The 23357-nt window shown below is 40.8% G+C and overlaps 1 protein-coding gene across 2 annotated transcripts in view; it reads left to right on the forward strand.

Moving 5' to 3' along the window:
• sec24d (SEC24 homolog D, COPII coat complex component) overlaps positions 1-23357 on the forward strand; it is a 180788-nt gene that overhangs the window by 36032 nt on the left and 121399 nt on the right. For both annotated transcript variants that reach the window (XM_048595371.1, XM_048595369.1), the window contains exons 7-8: positions 17987-18098; positions 21780-21907. In XM_048595371.1, the coding sequence (XP_048451328.1) occupies positions 17987-18098; positions 21780-21907 (240 nt within the window). The remainder of the gene's footprint in view (positions 1-17986; positions 18099-21779; positions 21908-23357) is intronic.

The raw sequence follows: 23357 nt of genomic DNA on the forward strand, positions 1-23357 counted from the left end.
TCTTCGTTTTGTTTGGACTGCATTTATGAACTTGTATAATTTCATTATAATTCCTTGTGTCACTGCTGACTAGCCATTTATTCTACTTGGACTTCAAGAGGCATTCTAACTGCATCAGTAATGTCGGGAAAATGCTTCTTTTATTATAGAAGAAAGTATTTAGGTAGTTTTGTTTTCAAATTAATCATCTCTTTTGGCAATATGGTACATAATGAATATTTTAATTCCAAACTTTGTTTCCTCTCATTTTTTTTGACTTCTAGTTTGTACAACAGACATTGATCTATCAATAAAAAGTAAACAAAGAACTATGGAATGCTGGTAATCAGAAATAAAAGCAGAAATTGCTGGAAAATCTCAGGTCTGGCAGCATCTGTGGAGAGAAAGCAGAGTTAAAGTTTTGGGTCAGTGTGCCTTCTTCAGAACTGCTTGTAGCTAGGAAAATGTTGGTATATTTGCTGAAGATGGGATGGGCGAGAGGTGAGGAGTAAATGATATGGGGCAATGGAGAGAGAAAAACAATGGGACAGACAAAGAAATTGGTAAAAGTCAGCCTGGAAAAATGGAAAAATGCTAATGGGCACCATTAATAGTTGACAGTGGGTTGGTTCTGATAACAGCCGATGTGGTGACAAGGCCTGGCATGTAGGGGTTGGGGTAAGGACATGGGAGAAGGTGCTCACATCCTAAACTTACTGAACTCAATATTGAGTCCTGCAGGCTGCAGGGTCCCCAAGCCAAAGATGAGATGCTGCTGTTCTAACTTGTGCTGAGCTTCGCTGGGTCACTACAGCAAGCCTGAGATAGAGGTGTTGGCCAGGGACAACAGTAGTGTGTTGAAGTGGCAGAACACAGAAAGCTCATGGTCATTTCTGCGGACAGAATGTAGCTGTTCCACAAAGCTATCTCCCAGACTGCATTCCGTCTTGTCAATGTAACGGAGATCACATTGTAAGCATCAAGTACTGTAGATTATATTGAGTAAAGTGCCTGGAAGGCGTGTTTGGGGCCTTGGATAGTGAGGAGGGAGGAAGTAAACGGGCAGGTGTTACACTTTCTGCGAAGGTGCCATGGGGGTGTGGGGAGGTGTTGGGAACGGAGGAGCAGTGAACCAAGGTGTCCTGCAGGGAACTGTTCCTGTGAAAGGCTGACGAGGGAGGGGAGGGGATGGGAATGCGTGTCTGGTGTCGATGGTGCTTCCCCCGTCCCATCATCAGAAAAATATATCAATCTTTTCTGAGGTACAATTAGGTTTGAAGCAGGGTCACAGGACCCAAAACATTCACTCTGCTTACTCCCCACAGATGCTGTCAGAACTGCTGAGTTTTCCCAGCAATTTCTGCTCTTGTTTCTGATCAGCTGTTAATATTTCAATAAACCATCTCACACACAATCCTAAGAATTTGCAGCACCAGATACAAATTGGAAGTGCCCAAATTGGGGAAGATTCTGTGCTGTGTGTTTAATTTTATTTAGCTTCAGACACCTCTTGATCCTTATTCAGTGTGGGTAATATTTCAGGAATTTCCTATAGTTCAATTTGATTGTATGTCCATAACTGGTATTAGGTGCTCTGTAGAGGCATTGCAAAGTGTTTACGATGTCTGGTTGAAATGTGCGCTTTATCCCATAAAATCCAAAGCTTGTACCTGTAGTCCCCATCTCAAAGTTGTGAATCTTCCAAAGGATTAGCAGTTCAGTAACTTCCTGTGCATTGTATTCAATTCTTTTGATAGCTATCATTCCAAAGACCAGATGTGATTCAGTCCAACTTAAATTATCCAGCTTTGTTGTAGACCTTACCTTTTCAACTAGATAAAGTTGAGTTGTTTTTTTTAATTTATATTCTTAAGTCCATGTTTTACAGATGTACTGACTGAATGGGCCAGTACCCACAAGAAAAAGGCATTAAAATACAGTGTGTATAAGATGAGGGAAAAATATTCATGTACATGTTTACATACTTTACATTGAAAATATGATTTTTATAACTGAAGTTACTAGCTTCCAGCTGTCCAATATCTTTTGATCCACTTAGAATACCATGCAACTTTAATCTGTGGCAAGATGTCTAAGATGGCACTATCAAATAGGAGTGTTAGAAGGAATTAGCAAATAATAAAGATTTAAAACTCTAACAGAACCTCACCATTGGATCAAACCTCTGGTACCTGACATCTCCCACCCTCATCACCTGACCCCTCCCCATGGGCTGTCAGGCTTGACTATCCTTCCTATTTCCTCCGTTTCCTCCATGCTAACTCGGACACTTGCACCTAGGTACGGTATAGCCCTCGGTACTCGACATTGAGTTTAACAATTTCAGAGCGTGAGCATCTTCCTCCATGTTCACTACCCACCCCCAAGGTCCAGCTCTTAGTGGTTGCTTGCAGCGCAGCCAACTCATTTTCCACTATTCACAGTTCCCATTAGCATCCCTTCTGCAATTACTTCTTCCCCAGCTTCCTATCAGGAATCCCTTTCTCTGCTTCTTTCTTCTCTCTCTCTGGGCACTGTCTCTATTTATTCATTTCATTCCTTCCCACTCCCCAGTCATCATCATAAATACCCTGCTGCTTTCAGTTCTGACAAAGGGCCACTGGACTCAAAACATTAACTCCGCCTTACTATTTATAAATGCTGCCAGACCTGCTGAAATTCTCCAGCAATGTGTTTTTATTTCAGATCTCCAGCATCTGCTATTCTTTGTTTATTCCCACCTTGTTTATATGTTTTGTTATTTTTTAGGCAGATCTTTGAATTCCAGAGTCATCCTTTGAGGACGCCGGATAAATTTACAAGTCTCAAGCAATGAGTTAGGCATGAGAGAAATACTTTTCATCATAGCATAGGAACAAGAAAACATAGAAATTAGCAGCAGAAGGTTGTCACTCAGTCCTTCGAGCCTGCTCCATCATTCAGAAGGACCACAGTTGAACTCATGAACCAATGAAATTCGAGTCCAACTGAAATCTTTGGCTAAGAGTGTGATTAAAATTTGTTGAGAAGACAATCCACAAAGATGGATTAGCAATGTATGGTTTTATTTTTCAGCAAGTTAGGAAGGAAATTATAATTATTTCTAGTAGGGATCAACATGTAGAGTAGAAGGCAACGAAGACATTATGACTAATGAAAGATATCAGTCATTGGTCTGATGAAGGGTCTAGGCCTGAAATGTCAACTCTCCTAGTCCTCTGATGCTGCCTGACCTGCTGTGTTCTTCCAGCTCCACACTGTTTAACAGGATCACCTATTACTTACAGCTAAGTGCTGTTAGTTTATACCAGTTGTTGCTTCTATTCTACAAATATTTGTATTTTCATTTTTGACATGCAGAGGTCGCTATATTGGTCACAAACCAATGTTGAGAGAGTGGAATCCCTTTTGGATCTGGAATAGAGCACTGTTTGTATGCAGGGCCAATAAAGATAATGCATACAACTAATAGTACCCTGCACATTGGGGAAATCTACAATGGTAGATTCTGGCAAAGCTGAGAGTTCACTCTAGCAAGTGTGAATGAAATACATTTAGCTTTCATGGTCATCTAGTGACTTTTCTCATGGAACTTTAGATGGAAAGCTACAAGATGCTGCAAACGTCTCCAGTTCCAAGTTGGAAAACTAGATGATTGAAAGTTTTTGCCACTGACATCTTCACAGCCATTGACAATGCAATGTTGCTACCATAGGTGGCAGATTTCATTGCAGACACCTTTACTGAAGTGTTGACATCTTACGCATTCTTCCCTGAGGTTCAGCTGTGAGAATTGTTCCCTGAGCATCTTGGGTAGATATGACTTCTGCCGGAGTCTTCATCTCCTGCTCTTTTCTCATCTAGCAGCCTGTCCTTGCTCTGTGTGCCCTCTACTTTTCTCTAAGAAATACAGCTTTCCAAGGGAAATGCTGATCTGCATGTGAGTCATTGATTTGGGTAGAAGCCTTGATGTCAGCAAAATGTCATCTAATGTCTGCCGCAACACCGCGCCCTGTCAATTTTTGCAAGTCGAAACAAAAATGAAAATACAAATATTTGTAGAATAGAAGCAACAACTGGTATAAACTAACAACACTTAGCTGTAAGTAATAGGTGACCCTGTTAAACAGTGTTCATGCAAAGGGGGTCCTTTCTGCTGTAGAAAATTTGTTGAATGGTGTGAGACCAACAAAGCATTTTTTGGAGTGTTGACGTACAAACTTACATCATAAGAATTAAATCAACATTGCATGCAGATTGGCATCATGCTCTGCCAGATGCATAATTCTGGCACATTTTAAAATCTTGACAAAATGGTGTGCATCAGAATTTCCCCCATAAGTGACCCACAGGTGGCAGATGCCATTGTGGTGTGCCCAGTTTATGGAGAGGAAGCAGAATTAGGCTATTGAGTTGGACAATCAGCCATGATCAGGAAGAATGGCGGAGCAGGCTCGAAGGGCTGAATGGCCACCTCCTGCTGCAATCTTCTATGTTTCTGTGTTAGCACCAAAATAGTACAAGCAATTCTAGTTTCTCAGCTACTTCATCCACAAATCATTGTCTGGCCAACCAGCATAAAACAATAATTTGCTTCTGGCTTATTTTTGCTTCTAATCACAAACAGATACATTTTTAAAAAAAAATGTAAGATGGGTTTTTAAAGCAATTGCATACGACTGCGAGAATCATTGCAAAAGTTGATTTGGCAATAGCGCAGCAGCAAAAACACCTGGATAATGTTCCATTTGAAACCCTGTTGAATCTAGAAAACTACAATACTTTAAAGATATTTCCAAAGATGTCAGTCAGCAAACAGGGTCAACCAACTGTAGCAGTGCAACTTCAAAAATTTTTTTCACAGTTCCAAGGCTAAATAAACTGGCCTGCAGCCATTAGGAGTCTATTGAATTATCTTTTGCTTTCTGGTATTTTTCTTTCCATTGGCCAGGCAGACTGACATTCCACAATGTTGCTGTCTCTTACACTGTACCTCATTTTCTGTTTCATCCAATCTAGTATATTTAACAATCAGCCTCTCTCATACTGACTCATCACTCACTGTTTGCCTTCCCAATGCACGTTACACTTTATTGCAGACGCCTGGGGTGTCCTGTTACTGGTAGAGTTAATGGGGGATACATGCTTGCAAATCACAGCAGCCATTCAGTTCTCCATCTTAATTGTCTAAAGATGGCTTTGTATTGTTCACTTAGAATCATAGAGAAGTACAGCATGGAAACAGATCTTTCGGTCCAACTCGTCCATGCCAACCAGAGATCCTAGATAAATCTAGTCCCATTTGCCAGCATTTGGCCCATATCTCTCTCAACCCTTCCTATTCATAGACCCATCCATACGCCTTTCAAATGTTGTAATTGTACCAGCCTCTGCCACTTCCTCTGGCAGCTCATTCCATACATGCACCGCCTTCTGCATCCCTTTTAAACTTTCCCCTCTCACCTTAAACCTCTGCCCTGTAGTTTTGGACTCCCCCACCCTTGGGAAAAGACCTTATTTGTTTACCCTATCCATGCCCCTCATGATTTTATAAGGTCACCCCTCAGCCTCCGACGGTCTGTAGAAAATAGCATATTCAGCCTCTCCCTGTAGCTCAAACCCTCCAACCCTGGCAACATTCTTGGAAATCTTTTCTGAACCCTTTCAAGTTTCACAACGTCCCTCCTATAGCAAGGAGACCAGAATTACACACAGTATTCCAAAATTGGCCTAACCAATGTCCTGTACAGCTGCAAAATGACCTCCCAACTCCAATACTCAATGCACTGACCAATAAAGGCAAGCTGCTGCACCTGGTGTTCCCAGGTGGTCTCCCATCCAAATGCTAACCAGCCTTGAGTCTGCTTAGCTTGGAAGGTCAGATGAGATCAGGCTTCTTCAGACTAGTATGGCTGTAAGCATGTGCAGCAGGCCCATCTCAGAGACCTGCCACTATTCAGATTGGTTGAAAATGTTTTCATCTCAGTAGTGCTAGTGGCAATATGGGCTAAGACTACAAGTTGCCTCCAGAACAAAAACAAAGTTGCTGCAAAAGCTCAGCAGGTCTGGCAGTATCTGTGGAGAAGAAAAAAGAGTTAACGTTTCGGGTCCGGTGACCCTTCCTCAGAATCATAGAGAAGTACAGCATGGAAACAGATCTTTCGGTCCAACTCGTCCATGCCGACCAGAGATCCTAGATAAATCTAGTCCCATTTGCCAGCATTTGGCCCACATCTCATGTATGGAATGAGTTCTGAGGAAGGGTCACCGGACCCGAAACGTTAACTCTGTTTTCTCCTCCACAGATGCTGCCAGACCTGCTGAGCTTTTCCAGCAACTTTGTTTTTGTTCCTGATTTACAGCATCCGCAGTTCGTTTGGTTTTTAAGTTGCCTCCAGAGTCTAGGTTCCAGTGTCCAGGATCATGTGTGCCTTTGGTGGAGTCTCACAGTAAGGAGGAAAAATACAGGCAGTGGTGGTGAAGAGGCTGGAGGCCTTAATGGGAGGAGGGACAACTTGCGGGGGGGGACACACCTTGGTGTGGGGGATCTGCCATGCTTTGCCCCATGCCATCGAACCTCCTACCAACCTCAAAACGGAGACTAGGTGGCAGAAGTGGCCCTTTGTTGGCATTATCTGAACGCTCCCATAAAATTGTGGACACGTCAAAAGTGGGTCAGAAGGTGGCAGAAAGCCGTCTGGGTAATTCTATGGGCCACGCCCGATGTGGAAACCCACCAGCAAGGGACGTTGTAATTCTTCTGCTCGGGTTCTTGTCACTCCAACCTGATTGTGAATCTTGCACTGAAATTACGATAGACTGCCTCTGAGAAATTCCCATTCACAACTTCCCTGAACTGCAGCCTGAGTTGCAATAAGAGATCAGAATTCTTCCATGAAAATAGTACCTGAATTTCTCTTAATATAGAATCATAGAATCAAGATTTTAAAAAAATTGCTGGCCTTTCCAAAAATTCAAACTGATCGTACCTAATCAGCCGTGTGTGAAAGGCTAAAACATAGTGTACGACATTGGATGTGACTTTGATATTGGATGCAATTTGACACATATAATCTTGACTGTGCTAGGAATTGCACTAACAACCAATTTAAGTTTGCCACTCGGGTTTGTAGTGTGGCATGCTTGGGCATATTGGAAGCTGCAGCTATTAATATGCAGGGCCTTATTCTTGTATACAGAAAGAACATGTACACACTTTGCATCGGCTTTAATCTAACAAAGTAAACTGAATACCTAAATCCTGGGAGAGGGACAAAAATTGACAATTGGACTGTTTCTCTGGGATTTCCTCTGATCCTTTGCCAAAACCACGTTGGCAGAGTGGGAAATTCCTGTAAATATTCTCCTCAAGGACATCAGTGATGTCATTTACAGGTATGGTGAACACTTGACCAAAGGAAGGGTTTTCATTTTGTTGATTTTTGGTTTGTAACTGGTGCTAGGTTCATTGCTTTGCATTATGAATGTATGATGGCCTAGATGTTTCCATGGTTCTTTTGTTTTCCATAATTAACATAATGCAATAACAAGAAATAGGAGCAGGAGTGGACCATATGGTGCCTTCAGCCTGTTCTGCCATTCAATAATTTCATGGTTCATCTTATCCTTAATTCTACTTAGTTTTCCATCCAATCCCAAATTCCTTGATTTCCTTGGAATTCAAAAGTTTATCCATCTTAACCTTGTATGAACATCTACAGCCTCTGGATAGAGAGTTACAAAGATTCACAACTATTTGAAAGACCAAATTCCCAAAAATCTCAGACTTAGAAGATCAAAGATCATCAAATCCCTACAGTGTGCAAGCAGGCTATTCAACCCATTGAGTCCACACTGACCCTCCAAAGAGCATTCCACCCTGATTCACCCACTACTTTAGATACTATGGGCAATTTAGCATAGCCAATCCACCCAACCTGTACATCTTGGGACTGTAGGAGGAAACTGGAGCAAACCCACACAAATGCAAGGAGAACGTGCAAACTCTACACAGACTGTCACCCGAGGCTGGAATTGAACCCAGGTCCCTGGTGCTGTGAGGCAGCAGTGCTAACCACTGAGCCACTGTGCCACCAATCTTAAATGATAGCCTCCTTATTCTGAGGCTTTGCATCTAGTGTTAGGATTTCTACCAGGGGGAAACAATCTCTCAGCATATGCACTGTGAAACCCCAGCAGAGTCTTATGTTTCAATGTTTCACCTCTTAACCTTATAAACTCCGGAGAGTATTGGCTCATTCTACCCAACATATATAATGCATATACACATAACCACTTGTCCTTATGCAGCCTGTCTCTAATGTGAAAATAAGGCAAGTGGGCTCTTCCATGAAGGAGACAGGCTCATGGATATGAGAAAATTTCTGATTCCCAATATGTGTCTCTTTGACAAAAATCTAGCCTTTATATTTGCATTCTTCACTTAATTCAACGAAGGTTGATGATACTTCCTGAGGACTAAGACTGACAACAATTACAGTGAAGCTGTAGGTTTTGCTGTAATATGAGTGATCGGTGATACACTTAACTACTGCTTCTGCTGCTTGAATAGATAAGGGAACTGCTGTAGCACAACCCAGCAATGGTATCACAAATTATCATGGAATATGACTATTTTAACTTGTAACAACTTTAGCTCTTATGGTATCCCGCTGCATATAGTCATTATAAAGAAAATGAGCTAATTGAGGATCTTTAAGGCAAGGTGATAAAAAGTATAACTAAGAGGTAGGTTTTAAAGATTGTCTCTACTTTTACCTTTACTTTCTGCCTTAAAGAGGTTTAGGAAGGGAAATCCAGAGCTTTGGCAGTTGAAGTCATGGCTATTAGTGATAGAATGATTTAAATTGGGATCCACAAGAGTCAGGAATTGGAAGAGCACAGATATCTCAGTTATAGTACTGGAAGACATCACAGATAAATACATGGATTAGGCTCTTGATAGTTTGAAAACAAGGATAAGAATAGTAAATTTGAGACCTTCCTTAACTGGGAGCCAAGATAAGTGAGCATGAGGGTGACGAGTAAGAGATTTACTGTAAGTTAGAATTCCAGCAGTACAGTATTAGATGGCTTTAATGTTTTAAGGTAGAAGTTGGCAGGCCAGCTGGGAAAGCATTAAAATGATTAAGTCTTGAGGTAACTAGCATCAATGTGAGTTTCAGCAGGAGAGCTGAGACAGAAACAAGGTTAGGTGATGTCACAGCTTTTTAAATAAATAGTCTTAGTGATTGTGCAGATATGTGGTGGAAATCTCATCTTGGTGTCGAATATGACAGTGAGATTTTGACCAGTCTGGTTCAGCCTTTGACATTTCCCAGGGAGAGAGATGGAGCCGCTGCCAAGGAAGCAAAATTGTAGTGGGTCCAAAGGTAATGGTGTCAGTCTTCAAAATATTTAATTTCAATAATCTCTGCTGCTTGAGTACTGGATGTCAGATAAGCAGTCTAATAATACAGCAGCAATGAACATGACGAGAGAGGTGACAGTGAAGAACAACTGTGCCTACCGCCTACATCTGGAAACTGACAGCGTATGGATAAGGAAGTGAAGAAAGTCCAGGATACAGTCTTGGAGCCATCAGTATATAGCTGTGAGAATGTGAAGATAAACCATTGATTGTAACTCTGTAGCCATGATTAGGCAGATAAGAATGGAATGAGGCGAGGACACACCCACCCTGTTGGATAATGTGGAAGTGGCGGGATCAGCTGATTCTCCAAAGGTTATAAACCGATTGTGAAGGACAAGATGGACAAGTTTACTTTTCTCATATTCACATAAGCTGTTATTTGTGAATTTGATTAGAGCCACGTCAGCACTGTGACCACAACAGAAGCATGTTTTCAGGAATTCAGACATGGTGTTCAAGAACAGGATTTGGGAAGTGACAAGATGTTCAAAGGATTTTGATTAGCAAAGGGATATTGGAGATCGTAGAATCATAGGATCCCTACGGTGTGGAAACAGGCCCTTTGGCCCAACAAGTCCACACCGACCCTTGCAGCATCCCACCCAGACCCATCCCCCTATAACCCACACACCCCTGAACACTACAGGCAATTTAGCGTGTAGTGCCAATCCACCTAGCCTGCACATCTTTGGACTGTGGGAGGAAACCGGAGCTCCCAGAGGAAACCCACGCCGACACGGGGAGAATGTGCAAACTCCGCACAGGCAGTCGCCTGAGGCTGGAATGGAACCTGGGTCCCTGGCGCTGTGAGGCTGCAGTGCTAACCACCTGATTGGATGGTAATTTACCAGGATGGAGGAATTGAGGTTTGTTTTTTGAAGAGTGATAATTATAATAGATCTGAAGGAAATAGGGACACTTTCTGAGGATAGAGAACCATTAACAATATCAGTTAGTGTGGGAAGCAGGAAGGGAGGTTAGATGGTCTGTAGTTCAGTGTGAATAGGGGTGAGAGATCTAAAGGTAGTTTGCATGGACAAAATGAATTCAGAAAGGCTGTAAAGGGAGATGCCTTGGAAAATAAAGTTACAAATTCAGGATTAGGGCAGAGGAGAGTCTTGGAGAAAGGTTGGCTTGGTGGGCTAAGAGAAGTGAAAAAACTGGCAGATACGGTTGATCAAATTGTCTCAATCTTGGTGACGAAGAAATCCATGACATGCTCACATTTGTTAGAGGTGACTGTATAAGAGATGGAAAGGGGGGTTTTAAGAAGAAGATGAAAAGAAACAGTAGAGAATTAGCAATTGGTTCAAACTCAGTTATGGATATCCTAACTGGGATGATATTGTCAATATCTATAAAAGTGGTCAATGCTACCATTATGGAAGGAACCATTAACATTTAGAAACTCTTCCTGATGACTCATAGCTGCAAAATCCCTTGAGCTGCCTCTTCCATCGGGATATTCTGCTTAGCCTGATATATCTTTTCTTAAATTAATTCACGGGATAAGGGCGTTGCTGACCGGGCAGCATTTATTGCCAATCCCTAATTGCCCAGACGGCAGTTCAGAATCAACCACATTGCTGTTGGTCTGGAGTCAGATGTAGGCCAGACCAGGTAAGGATGACAGTTTCCTTCCCTAAAGGGCATTAGTGAACCAGATAGCTTTTTCCTACAATTGACAATGGGTTCATGATCATGATTCCAGATATTTTATTGAATTCAAATTCCACCCCCTGCCATGGCGGGATTTGAACTCGGGTGCCCAGAATGTTATTGGGTCTCTGGATTAATGGTCCAGCGATAATACCACTCGGCCATTGCCTCCCCCTCCTACTGCCAGTAAATGCAGCCATGGCTTATGGACTTCTCTAACATATCCACTATTTGCACCACATGAGGGGTTTCCCTGTTCGTGATATTATGCTTTAAAATCATGTTGTATCCGTTCATTATTTCATTAACTTTGTTGTTTCTATTTGGTGAAAATGGATGGTATAGAAGTGTACTGCACTTCCAGAATTACTTAAGGACTTTGCGCTATTTATGCCTTTGCGTGTCAGAGACAATCTGATGAAGTCAAAATATTTTTGATATGTTAGTGCAATTTACAAGGGGTTGATGTGGCACTGCTTGTTTTTATAATCTCACTTCAGACGGCATGAACCATCCTGCTCTGAGCCTTCCTTCTTGGGTTCTGAATAGTCTTGTACCCTCTACTTTATCACTGACAATATTTAGTGTGCAGAAACTTTTGAGAATCATAGGATATTGGTCACATGAGATCCCCCGCAGTTCTCCAATCACTATGCTCTTGTTGTATTAACCTCTTTAAAACTTGAAATGCTTTCTTGTTTATAAACTGCAGCAGATTTTCACTTGCTGTGGGAATGAGGATAATGCCATTAGGTGGCAGCAGGATTACTTAGGTGAGCAGGAGTTCACACCTGCAATGTTTTTGACAAGCCAAAGACTATTTACGCCATCCTATCATCTGTGCACAACACCTTCTGCATTTCATATTTTCTTATTTTCTCTGTACTGTTTATTTTATTTTCAGCCTAGAACCCAGATTTTCCAATCAACATTATCCTAATGTAAAATTGCCAAGTGCTAAAGTAACAATGTTTGTCTCGTGTGAATTTGCATCGATTCAATTTCTCGCAGTCTTAGCTTCTTCTGTCTGTATTTCAGCAGCTTGGTTTTGTGTCATTGTGTAAAACAGCTGATAAAATTGGCAGCCTTCTTTACATCTGTACCTGTTTTTATTCTTATTGGAGTCAAGATTAGCTCCCTTATTCCAAAATACTATTCCCTGTACAAAATTCACTATTTTCTCTTTTGCTGAGTTTCTTTTTACGAATGTTGCTTTGTTGGAGGCTGAGGGGTGACCTTATAGAGGTTTATAAAATCATGAGGGGCATGGATAGGTCAAGGTCTTTTCCCCGGGGTGTGGGAGTCCAAAACTAGAGGGCATAGGTTTAAGGTAGAGGGGAAAGATATAAAAGGGACCTAAGGGACAACTTTCTCAGGCTGAAGGTGGTGTGCATATGGATTGAGCTGCCAGAGGAAGTGGTGGAGGCTGGTACGATTACAGCATTTAAAAGGCATCTGAATGGGTATATGAATAGGAAGGGCTTAGAGGGATATGGGCCAAATGCTGGCAAATGGGATGAAGTTAGTTTAGGATTTCTGGTCGGCATGGACGAGTTGGACCAAAATGTCTGTTTTTGTGCTGTATATCTCTATGACTAGTCCAGAACAAGCAGTACAGATGGATAGCCAAGGATTTAGACGTTATGAACACCCATTCATTATGAAACGCTCTTATCTCAGATAATCATCAAAAGTAAGTGCAGAGACTGAATACATATGGGTAGAATTTCTGTGAGGCTTTTCTGCTCTCATCCATATCTTCAACTGAAACACAGAAAAAAAACTATGAACAGTTGCTTAGACTCATTCCTCGAGTTTACTTTGACCATCTGTGAAACTTTAATGAAAAGATTGGAGAAACTTCAGAAATTCCAGACATGAATGTTCTACCAGTTGTAGCGGATGGTAGTGGATCACTTGAAAACTGTGTTTATCAATTGTGCTGTTCAAAAATCAGCTCTCAAAACAGTGAATATTTGAAGCTATAAGCATTTGGCCGATGCAGGTTTGAACCTTTTCACTGTGGTTGTTACAAAAAAGTTATTGTTCAAGGTACTTTTAGTTAACAATGAACACTCCATGATGCACCCAGTGACTATCAGAAAGCTGAAGCCTCCTAGTGCAGACAAAATTATTCACATTTTGCAAAATTCAGTCTAACTGTTTGATAGTTTTGAAACAAGCATAGAGTATTGTAAAATGTTAGTAGTTTTTTTTCTGAAGTATAGCCAATTCCTGTTAGCATGCTTAACTGGTAAAACATTTCAGAATAGAGTTTCTGTATTCTGTCAAACAACACCTCAAAAATTTAGGCTGCTTGAATGCTTTTAACTATTTGTACTCCACTTGATTTATAGCAATATGGTAAGATGATTAATAACCTTTTCTTTGTTGGCCAAAGGTACTAATAAGGAATCATCACTCCATTATTAATGTTCACATATAAATAAACTATAGCAGACAGTATATTATGAGCTGTGCATGCTCAGTCACTTGATACCATACATCATGTGGTTGAAAGTTAATGCAATAATCCAACTTCTAATTTGTTACAGTTGTGAAGATGTTTCCAAAGGTTGGTGTATTGGTTAAAGATATATGCAAGTTTTATCTTCTATCAATTCAGAATACGTTTCAGAAACATTGGGAATTGTCTATAATTTGGTAAAGGGACTGAGGGTAAATTCTTTGAGATTGTTCTCCCAGGCACATTACAGGTCACCACAGATTGTTACCTGCCTATTCATAATGAAAAACCTGCCCAGAGAGGATCTCCCAGGGGTGCAATATTGCAGAATCTGCCCACTTTATTGCAATTTAATTGATTTACACAGCTGCATTTATATTTGGGATGAAGCATACAAAAGCATTACATTTTAAAATTAATGAATTTTCCTTTAAAGGATGACTCTTGAAAGATCAATACTATAATTGCACAGTTTTTTCTGTCAACATTTAAATAATTCATGTTCTAATTCACAAAATACAGGTATGAATATTTAATAGGCTTATATTAAGTGAGCCAATACTTGTCTAAAATGGCGTTTATATTTAGTATAAGTACATAAGTATTTTGATGAAATTTGCTGATTGGGAAATATCTCCTATTACTGCTACAACTATGTTTGTGATTTTTTTTTTCCCCACGTTGCCCAGTGTCCACAAAACTGTAAGAGGCCATGTTTTGTGGTTATTAAGAAATTACTTTGGATCAGATGGTATAGAATCAATATGGGTGGAAGTAAGCAATAACATGGAGAAGAAAACATTGCTGGGATTATATTCTAGGTCCACTAACAGTAGTTAGTGTAGGACAGAGAATAAATCATGAGATAAAGAGGCAATCTTCTAAAAGACAGTACATTAATCATGACTGAACCTGACCTTCATATAGATTGGGAAAATCATGTTGGCAGAGGTTGCTGTGAGGAAGAATTCATAAAATGCATTTGGGATGTTTTGGATCAAAGCAGGAATTGGGCTATTTTCGATATGATAATCTGTAAAGAGGTATATTTAGTAAACGATTGCAGAATAAAAGATCCCCTCAGGAAGCGTGACCTTAACGTCATAGAATTTAGCATTCAGTTTAAGAGCGAGAAACTTGGGTCCAAATCAACTGTGCTAAACTTAAGTGAAGGTATTTACAAGAATGAGAGCACAATTGGCCGGATTGGACTGGGAAAGTAGTTTAGCCAAAACGATGGTTGAACAATGATGAAACATTTAAGAAAAAGTTCATGACTTATGTCAAGGATGTATCCCAGTGAGGATGAAGGGCTTTAGGAGTTGGATAAACCAACAATGATTAATGAAAGAGTTAAGGACACTACCAAATTGAAAGAAACATATACAATGTGGCAAAGATTAGTGATAAATCAAAGAAATGAGAAAGTTTTAAAAGCCAACAAAGATGACCAAATAGATAAGAGTGAGAAAATTAAACTTTGAGGGCAAATGAGGAAGTGGCATATAAACAAACAGTATGAACATCTTTTATATATATAAAAAGGAAGACAGAGGTGCCATTGGACATAGGCACTTTAGAGAGCAAAGCTGGGCATGTAGTAATGGGAGCCAGCAAATGGCAGAGGAATTGAATAGATACTTTGCACCCCGTCTTCATGGTTGAGGATATTAATTGCATGACAATAATACTAAATAATAAAGGAGCTAAAGCGTGGAAAGGAAATAAACACAATAACTGTCACTAGAGAAAATATACGAGGACGCTAGTGGGCTTTAGGCCTTTAAAGTTTTGGCAAAGGCTTTAAGCTGTTAATTCCACTGGCTTTGATGGATTGTATCGTAGAATTTTAAAGGAAAAAGCTGCAGAAATAATGGATGTACTGGTAGTACTCTTCCAAGAATCCATAAATTAGGTACTGAATGTTAAGCTTCCTAGTAAGACAAGGGCCCAAGATAGTATCTTAGCATAAATGGAAGATTTGGCTAACTCATAGAAGACAGAGTTGGGAATAAGGGGGCATGTTCAGGATGGCAACCTGTAACTATTAGTATTAGTGCTGGGCACACATATATTCCAAATAACTTATTGATTTAGATGACAGAAGTGAATACACTATTGCCACGTTTGAAAATGAGAAAAATAAGTGGGAACACATGTGGTGAGGATGGCACAAGCTTATAGAGAGGAGAGTAGATGGGTTGAGTGGGCAAAAACTTGGCCGGTGGAATATAATGTGGGAAAATATGAAATTATGCACTTTGACAGAATGAATGGCAGAGCTGAATATTATTTAAGTAGAGAAAGACAATAGAAAGCTTCCACATAGAGGGATTTGGGGGCCCTAGTGCATGAATTACAAAATGCTAGCATCCAAGCAGCAGATAATGGGAAGGCAAATGGAATGCTGGATTTTATTTCAAAGGGAATAGAGTATAAAATAGGAGGTCTTGCTGAAACTATACAAGGCACTGGTCAGCACAGCTAGAATACTGTGAACAGTTTTGCTCTCATTCTGTAACGGAAGATACACTGATTATAGCCAGTCCAGAGAAAATGCGCTAGGTTGATCCTGGGTATGGAGGATTTTCTTATGAGGAGTGGTTGAGTAGGTTGGACTTGCACTCATTGAGTTTAGGAGAATGAGAAGAGATCTTATTGAAATGCACAAGATTCTTAGGTGACTTAACAGGTTAAATGCAGAAAGGTCTTTCCCCTCGTGAGAGAATCTAGGAATAGAGAGCCTAATCTCAAAGTAAGGACACACCCATTTAACACAGATGACCAAGAAATCTTTGTCACAGAGAGTGGTGAATCTGTGAAATTCTTTACTACAGAAGCTGTTGAGGATGGGTGTGTACATTCAAGGCTGAGTAGACAGATTTTTAATCATTAAGGAAATCAAGGGTAATGGGATAAGGCAGGAAAATGTTGTTGAAGATTATTGAATTCAGTACATATACATTGAAACATTGAATGGCAGAACAGAATCAATGGGCTCAATAATTTACTTCTACATTTGATCTTGTGATCTTTTAGTTTGTGCATTTTTTTGGATGCATTTGGGTAGCTAGTAAAAAGGTTGGCAGAAACCCCACTGACAAATCTCTTTGGGGTTCCCTTTCAATCTGTGTCTGATCAGGTGAGAGAGGGAGAGGGTGGAATGGAAGAACTTGTTGTTAACAGCCCAAGATAATCAGGCTGCAATGCAATGAAAATAGTGTTTGACTTATCCGTAACCTCTGCTGGCCCTAATTAAAAGCAGACTGAGTAACCGAATTGGTTTCAAAACCTATGTTAAAAGTCCTGAGGGAGAATTTCCTCAGAGCTTCTCATGTTCCATCATTTTAATTTCATTGGATAGATAGCAGAAGCCCCCATTTATGGGTGTAAATTAGGTTTCTACCACAGTTTCTTCAACATTACAGCAGCAGTATGACAGAAGCTCAAAGGAACTTCATTCGCACCACATCCTTCTGACACCCTGGTTTGTCTTTGTCAAATATTTTTTCATTGATTTCTCTTTCTCTTTGTACCCTGAATTTATTTCACAATCTTTTGATGTGCAGTTGTTTCAACAATTTGGCATTGTTTTTTTTCTCATTCTCTATACCAAATCTCATTTTGTATATCACTTTCTTCATCTCTTACAAAGCCTTTTCCCTTTGTCATTTCTTTGACATTTTACTGGACTCTGTCCCCCTCATGCTGTCCCCTTTGACATAATTCTCTCTTGTTTTGTTGCTGTAATTGTGCAGTTTTAATCTTTCTCTTTCTTATCGTCTCTTTGAATTATTTAATCCATTTTTCCCTGCCTGATCATTTCACTATATGTCTCAATCTCTCTACTTTTCCTCCCTCCTTCTGTTTGTCCTTATCTCTCCCATATCTCTTTTTCTTACATTTTCCATTGTATGTCCCTCTCTCATTTAGTTGCTCTCAATTCTTTGTCTTGCCATGCCTTTTCTTACTTCACCTGTTCCATTGTCTGACCTCTTTTTGCATCCCAGCCACCTTTCTTTGATGAAGAAAGTGTTCTGAGAAAGGTTTGCTGGATCCGAAACATTAACTCTGATTTCTCTTTATAGATGCTGCCAGACCTGCTGAGCTTTTCTGGCAATTTCTGGGTTTCTTTCTTTGACCTTTGTGGAAGAGCGGTGATGTCCAGATCAGGAATCAGAAGAGGGACATTTAAGTTGATAGCTTGCATCATTGATAAACTCATATTTGTTTTTATGTACATAACAATGTATTTGCCTTTCCCTTAACATAGGGCTATCTTTGGAGAAGTTAGTTGTAACTAAACTATCAGGTTTTAACTTTAAAAGAACAGTAAAAACATTAGCATGCAATTTTATAAATACTGTACATAAATTAAAAATGCTTTGTGCATAATGGAAGCATTGGATCTTAATTTGAAAATATATAACTATGTACATTTCTTTTAGATCCACGTTATAGAAGAAGATAAAGTTCGAAGATCAGGACAGCTCTTTGTAACAAATACCAAGGGCCAAATTCCTCCCCTTGTTACCACCAACTGTGTGGTACAGGATCAAGGTAACATGTTAGTTAATATTGTTAAATTGGTGATTCGAATTTTTGTAAATGATATGAAATCATAACGGGGCATGAACTATAGTACTGTGGTACTACCATTCTTAATTCTTGGTACACTTTATATCTAGCCCACCACCATACATTTGAGTGATTTCCTGCCATTTTACAGTCAAGTAAAGTCTGATAAGAACATATTTGACCTTATTTTACATTAAGTGAATGTGTTATGATATAATGCAGTGCAGGTGGTTTGGGTTGTAATATTCTATTTTCTGGATTCGGAAGGAACTCGAGCATTTTTGTAAATTTGAGCCCTTGATTGTTTAAAACTCTCTCTTAAACAGGAACTGCATTTCATACAAACATTCAGTTAGCTAAGAAGTCTTGGATCTCATTCTGTATGTGGCTGAAAACCCATTAAATCCAAGTATGCTAGAAAAAGTCTGAGGCATACAAGAGAGGGGAGGGGAATATGTGACTCATGGTGGCATCCCACTGGAGGTGACAGAAATGGAGACCAGTCATCTTTTGGAGGTGGATGTTGGTGGGGTGGTAAGTGAGGACCTGGGAACCCTATTGCTGTTGTGAGAAGGAAGAGACGGGGTGAGGGCCACAGTGCAAGAGATGGGTCAGAAGTTGCTGAGGGCCCTGTCAAGCACAGTGGTGGGAAATCCTTGGTTGAGGAAGAAGGTGTATATTTTGGTGGCCCTCTTTTATAGAAGCTTGAATAGCCAGAATAGATGTGATGGAGACGGAGAAAATGGGAGAATGGAACAGAGTCTTTACAGGATGCAGGGTGTGAGATGTATAGTCAAGGTAACTGTGGGAATTGGTGAATCCACTACGAACAGCTTACCACAGGGACCGTTACTCCACGACACTTTGGTCTCCAACTCCTCCACTCCCAACACCTCCCCACCACCCCACAGCACCTTCGCCTGCAATCGCAAAAGGTGTAACATCTTCCCGTTCACTTCCTTCCTCCTCAATATCCAAGGCCCCAGACACATTTTCCATGTGAAGAAGTGATTTACCTACACTTTACTCAGTCTAATGTATTGTATTTGCTGCTGACAATAGGTTCTGTTCTACACTGGGGATTCGAAGCACAGACAGGGTTTGCTTTGTAGAATGCCTGTGTTCTTCCACATAACTGACCCTGAGCTTCCAGTTGCCTGCCACTTCAGCACACCACTGTGTTCCCTGGCCAACATCTCTGTCTCAGGCTTGATGTAGTGTTACAGTGAAGCTCAGAGGAAGCTGGAAGAACAGCATCTCATTTTCCACTTGGGGACCCTGCTGCCTTCAGGACTCCGTATCGAGTTCAATCATTTTAGGGTCTGAGCACCCATGTCCCAGGCCTTGTCATCACTTGGGCTGCTACCACAACCAACCTATTGTCAGCCACTAATGGTCCCCATTGGCAGCTATTAATTCTCCCAGGCTGACCTTCACCCATTCCTTTGTCTACCCAACTGTTTTTCTATCTCTGGGTTGCATTTCATTCCTGCCCTCACCCCATCTTCAGCATATATACCAACCTTTTCCTGGCTACAATCAGTGCTGAAGAAGTGTCACTGGCCCTGAAATGTTAACACTGCTTTCTCTTCACAGATGTTGCCAGACCTGCTGAGTTTTTTCCAGTAATTCCTGTTTTTGTTTCTGATTTCCAGCATCCACAGTTCTTTGGAGTTTTGTTTACTTATGCTGAGAGCTTTTTCAGAAGTCACAAGTGACATCAGCAACATCTCACAATTTTCCGATGTATCAAGGAGATTGTTAAGAGCCTTTAAACCGGAACCATGTATATCCACTTCCTTATGGATAGTGTAAAGCAGGACAAGAGAGCAGTAAACTTGACGCATTGCAGAATTTATGAAAATGCAAAGTGCCACAGACTGCGCACACATTGTCTTGCATGCTTCCTATCACCGTCTCTATCAATCAATGGGATTCCACTCTGTTAGCCTGCAGCTGGTTTGCAACTTCTGGCAACAAGACATTTGGTATACTTGCCTTTATTGGCCAGTGTATTGAGTATGGGAGTTGGGACGTCATGTTGCGGCTGTACAGGACATTGGTTTGGTCACTTTCGGAGTATTGTGTACAATTCTGGTCTCCCTGCTATAGGAAGGATGTTGTGAAACTAAAAAGGGTTCAGAAAAGATTTACAAAGATGTTGCCAGGGTTGGAGAGTTTGAGCTATAGGGAGAGGCTGAGTAGGCTGGGGCTATTTTCCCTGGAGGGTTGGAGGCTGAGGGGTCACCTTACAGAGATTTGTAAAATATGAAGGGCATGGATAGGGTAAACCGACAACTTCTTTTCCCAAGGGTGGGGGAGTCCAAAACTAGAGAGGATAGCTTTAAGGCGAAAGTGGAAAGATTTAAAAGGGACCTGAGGGGCAACTTTTTCACGCAGAGGGTGGTGCGTGTATGGAACTAGCTGCCAGAAGAAGTAGTGGAGGTTGGTACGAAACATCTGGGTGGGTATATAAATAAGAAGGGTTCAGAGGGATATGGGCCAAATGCTGGCAAATGGGACTAGATTTATATACGATATATGGTCAGCATGGATGAGCTGGACCAAAGGGTCTGTTTCCGTGCTGTATGTATCTGAATCTATGAGATCACACTGGTCAGTGGCTGCTGGGGAATTTTGTTCATTTCATCCCACACCAATCCCTGTGCTGCTTTAAATCCAGCCAATTACAGGCTAACTATTATCCTTCCAAATGTGTTTTTCTGCTGTCTGCAAGCAGGACGTACTTCCTTTTTGAGAAATGCTGACTGCCCTTATGTGGTATCATAAGCACTCACTGTCTGTAACCACCCAGAGATAGTAAGAACTGCTGATGTCTGTAACCACTACCTTTACAGATGTGCTGCCAATAGGTAACATAATTATATCTGAGTAAAGTGATTCAGCAGCATAAATATTGTGTCCTGTCTGATTAAATTGAGATGGACACACACGGTAGGCATTCCATTCTGGGTGCAGAAAGTCCAAGAATTTAAATATTCAAATCAACATTAAGTACCATTTGGTGTTGTGCTAAATCGTCTCTATTAGTTCCCTAACATCATATCACTATTAAAGTAGCAAACGACAAATATCAGCCAGTAGCATAAGTTTTATTTTTCTCTAACCTGGTAAAGCTCAAGCAAGTGACCCCTACAGTTGTGATCAGCCAGAGATGCCCACTCCAACCTAGTGTACCGCCTTTCCACTACAGTTCATGCAATGGCAGTTAGGAGCAATGAGAACATGGAAGCACTGTCAACTCTTGTCGCTTCAACTGTGTGTTTGTTGTCACACCTCTCTCCGATGTTAAGGTAGAGTAGTGTTTTTGATGACAGTTAAACTCAGCTGAAATGATTTGCCACCATGATTTACTGAAATGGATAGAAATAATGAGGTTACTCATTATCCTCTTCCACAAACCTTTGGAGGAAAGGTAACCCCTTGTCCCTGCACGGAATTTGAATTAGGATGTCATCTGACCATCTACAGGATTGTACAATATCCTATACTTTTCTATGAAATATATCAGCAATTGGAAACCTTTATTTTTCTTTTAAGTTTTATGAATAGTCTATCGCAGTGAAGAAACTGTAAGCCAATTAAACCTCTGCCGAGGAATATAACAAATATTCATTTTTTTGTTTCATTTATATTTTAAAGGAAATGCAAGCCCTCGTTTTATACGCTGCACAACTTACTGCTTCCCTAGTACAGCAGACATAGCCAAACAATCTCAGGTTCCATTGGCAGCTGTTATCAAACCATTTGCATTATTACCACCAAATGAGGTAAGATAATAACTGGATAAATGTCATGTTAATGCACAGTATCAAAGAGAACAGATCAAACTGCTTTGGTGTAATCATTTTGAGATAGATTTCTCCAGTAAATTTTTCTAATTATTAAAATCAAAGTTCATCATAGTTTGTTAGCTCTGGCATGTAAAGCAACAGTTTGACAACTATCAGTGTTAGTAGAATAGCCAGATAAATGTCAGCAAAGGAATCATGAAAATCTAAGGAGCTGATTGGTACTTGCTTCACAAGAAAACTGTAAACCAAAATAAAAAAAGTTATCAAATGAATCCCAAATGAAGAAATTTCGAAAAAAGATTTTACTTCTTGTAGCGGAGATAGTAGGAACTGCCGATGCTGGAGAATCTGAGATAACAAGGTGTAGAGCTGGATGAACACAGCAGGCCGAGCAGGAAAGCTGACGTTTCGGGTCTGGACCCTTCTTCCGAAATGGGGGAGGGGGGGTCGGGGAAGGGGATTCTGAAATAAATAGAGACAGAGGGGGAGGCGGATGGAAGATGGATAAAGGAGCAGGTAGGTGGAGAGGAGACGGACAGGTCAAGGAGGCGGGAATGGAGCCTGTAAAGGTGAGTGTAGGTGGGGAGTTAGGATGGGGTTTGGTCAGTCAAGGGAAGATGGACAGGTCAAGGAGGCGGGGATGAAGTTGGTAGGTAGGAGGTGGAGGTGGGGGTTGGTCAGTGAGGTGAGAGGAATGGATAGGTGGGAGAAAAGACGGACAGGTCAAGGAGGCGGCGACGAGCTGGGCTGGTTTTCGGATGAAGTCGGGCATCCCGACTTTTGACTTTTGAATTTGACTTTAACATGAATCAGCATGAATATACATTAAATATAAATTTACAAGGCAAATGATACTTCAATAAAAAGATAAGTTGCAGTTCAACTAGTGAAAACAACATAATAATGTCTTACTCAACCACAGGCAATCACATCACTCCCCACAAACATGTCGCATTACGTGCAGTTCCAAAGGACTTTAACTTGGCTTTTGTACAAAGGATCTGTTATCTATCCACTCTACCAATTTTTCCCTCGAATCACATTCACCCATATGGCACACTCCTACAGAACCTTCTTTACTAGATCACGACAGTCTCAAAGGCACAGGTTCCCCAGAGATTCCTTTATCTGATCCCTTAATAAACCGTTTTAAGTGGTTAGCTCAGCTCTGACAAAATTAAGCAGTAAATTGTTCAATTCCCAATCTCTATCCTAACCCTGTCTTCAGCATCCTGTCCTGTGCAACTGTGTGGCATACACACAGCTCTTCATAGATGTTTCGGGCCTAGACCTTTCATCAGAAAAGGGGGAGGGGAAGGGGGTTCTGAAATAAATAGAAAGAGAGTGGGAGGCGGATAGAAGAGGGATAGAGGAGAGGATAGGTGGAGAGGAAACAAACAGGTCGAAGAGGCGGGGATGGAGCCAG

Source organism: Rhincodon typus, chromosome 1 (assembly GCF_021869965.1).
Source record: "Rhincodon typus isolate 14 chromosome 1, sRhiTyp1.1, whole genome shotgun sequence".
NCBI lineage: Eukaryota > Metazoa > Chordata > Chondrichthyes > Orectolobiformes > Rhincodontidae > Rhincodon > Rhincodon typus.